Source organism: Populus nigra, chromosome 13, assembly GCF_951802175.1.
Source record: "Populus nigra chromosome 13, ddPopNigr1.1, whole genome shotgun sequence".
Classification (NCBI taxonomy): Eukaryota; Viridiplantae; Streptophyta; class Magnoliopsida; order Malpighiales; family Salicaceae; genus Populus; species Populus nigra.
The window spans coordinates 3,015,251-3,022,936 of record NC_084864.1 but is presented as its reverse complement, the minus strand read 5'-3'; the positions used below and the strand labels follow the sequence as shown (position 1 = coordinate 3,022,936).

Genomic DNA, 7,686 nt, shown 5'->3' with positions numbered 1-7,686 from the left:
ATTTAATATGATTTGTACGTTTTGGATCGTTTTGATGTGCTAATGTCAAAAATAATTTTTAAAAAATAAAAAAACATCGTTGGCATGCATTTTGGCACGAAAAGTTATTTGAAAAGCACCCGCAACCACACTGCCAAACACGCTCTAAGAAAGTGTTTGAAACTGGCGTGGTCGGAAAATATTTTTATTTTTTTTAAATTAATATATTTTTAATATTTTTAAATCATTTTAATATGTTAATATTAAAAATAATTTTTTAAAAAATATTTTAATTTAATTTAAAATAAATTTTTTTTTAAAAAATAACCATTATCACTCTCCCAAATATCTTTTAAACAAATAAAAACATAATAAAAAGTAATTACAAATGAGTCTCCATGTAATGTTATGGATCTCAAATCAGCTCCCCAAAATAAAACCTTTATCAGTTTTCTTACCAAACTATGGCTAATCTAGCAGCCAAGTCCCCTAGTATTCCTATCTAAGATTAGAATATTCAATTAATGAACCAATTCCTCCTTAGAACTATACCTCATTCGAAGAAAATAAAAATTGATTTATGGACATGGCAAAAATGTTGAATTATAAGCAACACGCCTATAACTGCCATGATTTTATACTAATAAACTACTTTGTAGCATGATATTGGTTTATTTATTTATTTATTTTTACACAAAATCTTTTTTTTTTTTGTATTTTAGAAAAAAAAACACTTAAAGCTTAGGATGAAGTCAAAAGTTAGATATTTTTTCATTCTATTTCAATTTTATATGTGATGTTATGTTAATGAGATTTTATATTTTAAAATATAGTTATATAGCGCGATAATGTTATATTAAAAAATTTATGATCTTATTTTAACATAATTTTGATGATGTTGGTGGCTTGTAACATAATTTTAAGAACTTTATTGTAAAAGATCAATACATGAAGGTAAGATCTCAATAATTTGGTAATTTGAAAACTGATTTGTAGAGTTGAGGGACTGAATTGTATCACCCAGAAACCCAAGGAAACAAAGAGTCCGTTTGGCTAAGAATTTGTGGCTGCGTTTAGCATGTAATAGTGATAACATAGTGTTTGGTTAAGAAATGAGCCGTGATTTTTATACTTGGGACCTACCATTATTTGCGTTGAAAACACGGTTTTGTTGAAACAGAATTTACATGTTTTATGTCGCGTTTTTCCCTCTCTGCTGCATGCTTTCGCACATCAAGCAAATTAATTGGCATGAACAGTGCAGTATGAAAACACGGTTTTGTTGAAGCAGAATTTACATGCTTTCTGTCACGTTTTTCCCTCTCTGCTGCATGCTTTCACACATCAAGCAAATTAATTGGCATGCTGCACTGTTCATGCCAATTAATTTGCGTGAATAGTGCAGCATGTTGCACTGTTGATGCTAATTAAACAGTGTAGTGCTGCACTGTTCGTGTCAACAGTGTAGCATGCTGTATTATTCTGACCGAACCGGTTCCGATTCAAAACTTAAAATATATTAAAACGGGTTCGATCCAGTAAAATAAAAATTATTTTTTATTATTTTAATTGTATTTTATTTGAAAAACTAGTATTTAATATTATTCAATATTTAACTACATAAATTAGACAAAGATCGCTTGATGACGTAGCATTTGCAGAATTGTAGATATTTTAATGGAACAATAAAAAATATTTTATATAAAGTATTATTTATTTTATGATGCAATATCAATAATTAAATCTACAAAATTTTAAATTAAAAACCATCAATATTAATATATATATTTTTAAATTATTTTATAACCTCAATTTCAAAAGTATTCTTAACCAAACACATTAAATTATTTTTTGCTCAACCTCAATTTCAACTACTGTTTTAACCAAACGCCTATTTTTTCAAATCAATCTCAACTAAAAGTACTTTTTATAAAATAACATTTTTCAAATCACAACCACAACAGTTATCGCAACATCAAATACATTCAAAAAAAAAAAAATATAGTAATAAAGAAAACAAAACCCTCTTAAGTTCTCATCCTTCCTAGTAGTAGGTACTAGCTAGCTCACTTTTCCAGTCATTTCTTGGAAAAAACAACAGCACAGAAAAAATAATAAAAATAAAAGTTTACAACTTTATAGCCAGAAATTTCACATACAGAGAGAGGGAAGGAGGGTGGGAGGGAGGAGGCGCTTTATTTTTAGTGGGCATGATAAAAAAAATGGAGTTGGTGAATCATCAGAGGCAAAAGAAAGGAAGGAAGGGTAGGGATCATCATAACAGAGGAGTGATGCAGATCGAGGGTGTTGATTATGATTATGGATATGGGTTTGATGATGGGATGATGGAGATGATTAATGGAGGAGTAGTAGAAGAAGTGAGACAAATTAATACTAACAGCAATTATAGTGGTGTTGTTATTGGTAATAGGAATGATAGAGTGGTTGAAACAACAAGAACAAGTGAGCTTACTATTGCTTTTGAAGGAGAAGTCTATGTTTTCCCAGCTGTTACTCCTTCTAAAGTAAGTCATGCCACGCTTAAGTCTCTTTCTGTCTCCCTCTATTTGGGGTTGTTTTTGTTTTTGTTTTCTTATTGCATTTTGGTGGATGGATGCGTTGATTGATTGATTGATTCAAGATGAAATGATTGATTGTTTTTTCTATGTGGGTTTTTTTATATTTTGAAATGGGTTTTCTGTATAATAGTTGTTGTTTTGATTTGTTTGGTGGAGGAAATGAGGAGAATGGGGGAAGGAGGTGTTGAGTTTTTGGGATTTAATTTGGGATTTTTCTGGGTAGGTTTGTTTGTCTGTTTGCTGAGAAAATGGAATTTTTTTTTTGGGAAAACTGAAGAATAGTTTCTCCTAGTGATGGTGGTTTTTGTCCTGAAAAATTTGTTTATGGAATAGTTGGAAGTTCCGTGATGTTTGTATTTAGCTTACTCCTCCGTATTGCCTGAATTCTTTAGAAAAAATAGAACTCTCTACAGGAAAAAGGGAAAATGCAGCTGTTGAATTTTAATTCGGTGGACCTGTTTATTTGCCGAGAAACTGGAATTGAGGGAATAAAAAAGTTGAGTTTCTGGTGTTTGCTGCTTGATATTTTGTTTTGGTTTATGGAACAGTGGGGATTTTAGTTTTAAGCAGCTATGTGAAGCTTACCAAAAAGGTATAATGTAGCTGTGGAATTTGAAGGTATATTTCAAACGTTCAATGGTATGGAGCATGTTCCATGGAGATATTGAATTCATAATATTCTTTTTACCATTGATTGACTGGGTGTTTATGGGGTTTTGCATACATCGATAAGGGATGTCAGCTTTGTGTGTTGTGATTACCCTTTTGAGTTGGTGCTTTTGAAGTTTGGTGATTTTTTTTTCACCTGTTGGAATGAATATGTGCTTTGAAACGATGTGTAATGATGATAGTTGGTTATATGAGCATGAATGCTATATCACAAATTATTTGCTTCTGTTGGTATCCTGTTTCTGTTATACTACTTTGCATTCATTTCATTTTATTTTTAAGATTTTCGTATTCATTTCTTTTTAATTATGTGTTTATCATAAAAATCATATGATGGTGCTAAACACTACACTCATTGTTGAGGCTTGGAAATTCAGAAATGTCTTTTGTGCTTTTTTTTTTTACTTCATTATATGCCTTTGAAGTAATACTTTGATTTTATTTTGTCTTTTTGTAAATGTTCAATCTGGTAGAGTTTTAAATGTTGTTGCCATCAAAACAAAGAATGCCAGAGTGTCTGGTGGACAGACTTCTATGACATGCACTTAATTGTTGACATTGAGTCTGTTTTCAGGGTTCTGGGGTATAAGTTACGTATTGTTATTGTCCACCATATGAATTTGTTTTCATGGTGTTTTTTTTTTTTTAAAAACTTGGTGCTTGTTGTGCTCTTCCATACAGAAATGTTTCAAGCTGTATTTATTTTTCCTTTGGGCATCTTATCTTGCCTTGATTTGCTGGAATGCTTGTAACAGGTGCAAGCTGTGTTGTTTCTTTTGGGAGAGCCTGAGACATCCACAATTGCGCCAAACTCTGAATTTTTTCTCCAACAGAATGCCAGGGTATTTCCTGTACCACCTGCATGCCAATTCGTTTGAACAGATTGTTTGTTGGTTTTTTCTGTATATTTTAATGTTTTCTAACTACTTGTCCCAGAGTGCAGGTGATGCCTCACAGGGCTTGAAATTTTCACGAAGAATTGCCTCCCTGGAAAGGTTTCGTGAAAAGCGGAAGGAGAGATGCTTTGAAAAGAAAGTTAGGTATACATGCCGAAAAGAGGTTGCTCAGAGGTAGGTGCAAAATTCCATGTGTTCTGTCATAATAAAGGTGGTGACTTTTCTGCGTGAATGCAATTTCATTAAATGCATACACTTGCTGAGAGTAAATTAAATAAATAACAAGATCCCTGTTTTCGGGGCCATAGAGTAAATTAAATAAATAACAAGATCCCTGTTTTCGGGGCCATATTATAATGATCTTTCAAGGACTAGAAATGGGTTCCAAGGGACACAAATATGCATCCATGCATATAAGGTGAACTGAACTTTGTTATTTTGTTTCTTTTTCTTCTTTTTTCGTCATGTTTGTGAGGGGGTGTGTTGAGTTCCAGATCACTTATTTTCTTCTATCAGCATCTGAAATGACTATTAATTGTAGAAGCTGATTTTCTGCCAGGATGCATCGTAAGAAAGGACAATTTGCATCGTCGAATGATTGTTACAGCACAGATACTGGCAACTGGGAACCTAGCAACGGCATGCCTAATCCTGAATTTGTGTGAGTCAAAGCTTATCATTCACTTGTATCATTTCCTAAAACATGCTTTGAAATATGTGTTTTGCTTTCATAAGGATTATGTAGCATGATTTATTGTGGTTACAAGTTTCTGCATTTTACTTTAGTTTGCTTAGATGTCAACACTGTGGCATTAGTGCGAAGGATACCCCAGCAATGCGACGGGGACCAGCTGGTCCAAGAACTCTTTGCAATGCTTGTGGCCTTATGTGGGCAAATAAGGTAGGCATCAAAGTGTTGGTAAATCTGCTGATTTGGCTATACAGTTAACAGTGCTGATACAGCATTTTTACTTGTTTTTGATTGTCATTGGTCAAGTTTATGAGCCATCTTTTCTTGTAAAAACATAATTGTTCTATATGATATATAATTTGCAAATCGAATTTCCCTCCTATTTTTGGTATACTATAAATTTGATCTTTTATTTATCCAGGTGCTCACTTACTTCATAATTCTGAAATTGTGAGCTTGTATCTGACATGATAATGTCATTATCAATAATTATATTCACGGCATGTCCTCTTCTAGGTATTTATGTTTATTTAGTATTAACTAGGTCATGGGTTAGAATTTACCATTTCTACTTTTGGTCCAATTTCATTTTTCCATGCCTTTTGTCTTGAAGGGAACTTTGAGGGATCTTAGCAAAGGGGGACGGCATATTTCCTTCAATCAAAATGAACCGGTGTGTACCTTTACCTACCGAGTTTGCTTTCAAGTCAGACAGCATTCATTACCAGTATCGAGTCATTGCTGTTTTTGTTCTTTATTTCTTTCCAAGCAGATTGTTGATGAAGTAATATGATTATTCTTATTGGTTGTTTCATGGAGTCATAAGGATTTCTTTTCCAATTAGAAATTCCTGTTTGGAGTGATAAATCTGTTGTTATTGCAGGTAACTCCTGATTTTAAACCTTTAAACATGGAGCTTGAAAACCCTTTCGCTAATCCAGAAGAAGAGGTATGATTGCTATATTTGTGAGACAGATGTCTGAAGCAACATGATCTGAAATGCAAATACATCATTAGATTGCTAAGATGCCCCTTTTTTATGTTGTCATAATCTATTGGAATAGCTCCATAATCAGAAGATATTGATTGATCCATGAATACTGTGTCAAATTTTATCTTTTGTACTTGATTCTGATGGACTTTGTTTTTTCAATGACCAGGAGAGCCAAGAAGAAAGTAAGCCTGTGCCATTAGAGTCTGAAAACTCTATTAGGCCAAATGAGCAGGTGTGCCATTTTTCTAGACTCGTGAAAATGATTTATCAACTATCAGATGGCATGATATTTAAGTATAGGGCATGTTGATACTGGATTCTACATCCTATTTTAGATATTTCAAAATCATTGTTTCCATCACACAACTCCACCTGTTAACTGGCAAATAACTCATCTCTCCTTTGGGTTTAGAAGTTGTGATGTCCTTTTCTTTTTCCTTCATTCCAAAAGACCCAGTCCTAGGAAGCTGTAATACTTGTCTAATCATTTTATTTGAATCAGACAATTGGACTTGGGAGGCCACATACTTGAAATGGGGAATGAGCTGGTTACTTTTTGCTGGAAACATCATGTTCCTGCTTTTTAGTATTGCTTACATAGTGTGTTCCAGTAAAGTCACCAATTTGAGAGCTTTGGTCATAGTTTTGTCATTGGTTTTGATTATCAAAGTAATTGCATGAAGATTTACCTTTTGTTTCGATTATCATATTCACAGTTCTTAAGTGCAGGATATGCTAGAAACTGATAAAAATGTTCCTGATCCTTTGCCCATGCATGTGGAGAATTCATCAGTCAACCTTGACGATGAGGTAATAAGATTGCTGAAACATACATCTCAAAATTTCAATATGACTACTACCCATGTCCAAAAAATCAGTGCACTTCTGTCTAAAAAGTTTTCCCAAAATGTTTGTCTTCTATTAAAACGTCAAAAGTTTCCATTGATTTCCCTTCATGGTCCTGCTCATGACTAATGCTACATAAAAAACCCACATCTTTGAAGGGTAAGGGTAGAGTTGGTGGAATAACATATTTTATTGTTGCAATGTGTCTGACCTGTACCAGGACTTTGAGAACACTTTGGATGAGCTTGGTGATGTTTCAGGTTCAGAATTTGAAATCCCCGAGCATTTTGATGATCAGGTAGTGGTTTTTTAGTGACTTGGCATCAAGCATATTGCAGACTAATTCTGTACTTCAGCTGGGTTAAAAGCTGTAAACTTCAGTTCTCCAAGTTCACAGCAACAACTTACAGGTCCACATCGAGGATTCCAGTACAGGGACTGAGTGGCATGGGACTTGAGATCATGCTATCTGCCTGTGATGTTAACCCCCTTTAAGAGCATCCGGTTTCTTTCCAGGGATGAAGATGCAATTCTGATTTATACTAACATCTGATATCCAGAAATGGTTTTTGTTTATAGACAAAGTTTACTTGTATTAGCAGGTTGCTTGGCTTTCTCTTGATACTTTTATGCATTGCAGAATGTGAATACTGCTCTCCTCCTTCGTGCATATTCCCCCTCATTTAGTTCTACCCCAAGAAACGGCTAATTGAATGGAAATGTGTTGTGGTGTAAGGTCTGCATGTCCTGGTGAATCCAGTAGCCGTTTTGGTTCTAAAATAGGTAATGTCGCTTGTTCACGTTGTTTGGGTGCTGTTTTCCAATTGGCATGGGGGTTCCTTTGGTGTCCCGGATTCTGAAAAAACCGAGGTATCTGTCCCAAAATATCCAAATAGAAAGGCAGAAATTGAAGCGAGAAAAAAGGGAAAAATGAGGAGGGAAACATTTAACTAAAGGCATAAAAAAGCATCCATCAATTTCTCGCATAGCAAAATCATTAGTGTCCAAAGAGAGAGTGGTTGAATCAGCTTC

General features: G+C 34.0%; 1 protein-coding gene across 1 annotated transcript; it reads left to right on the top strand.

Moving 5' to 3' along the window:
* The first annotated feature begins 2,034 nt into the window (after positions 1 to 2,034).
* LOC133671621 (GATA transcription factor 19-like) lies at positions 2,035 to 7,389 on the top strand. Its single transcript, XM_062092428.1, has 11 exons — positions 2,035 to 2,504; positions 3,983 to 4,069; positions 4,164 to 4,297; positions 4,683 to 4,784; positions 4,910 to 5,024; positions 5,428 to 5,487; positions 5,698 to 5,763; positions 5,975 to 6,040; positions 6,538 to 6,618; positions 6,875 to 6,952; positions 7,065 to 7,389. Exons 1-11 carry the CDS (start codon positions 2,190 to 2,192, stop codon positions 7,110 to 7,112), a joined length of 1,152 nt encoding a protein of 383 aa, XP_061948412.1. The 5' UTR covers positions 2,035 to 2,189; the 3' UTR covers positions 7,113 to 7,389.
* Positions 7,390 to 7,686: the final 297 nt, after the last annotated feature.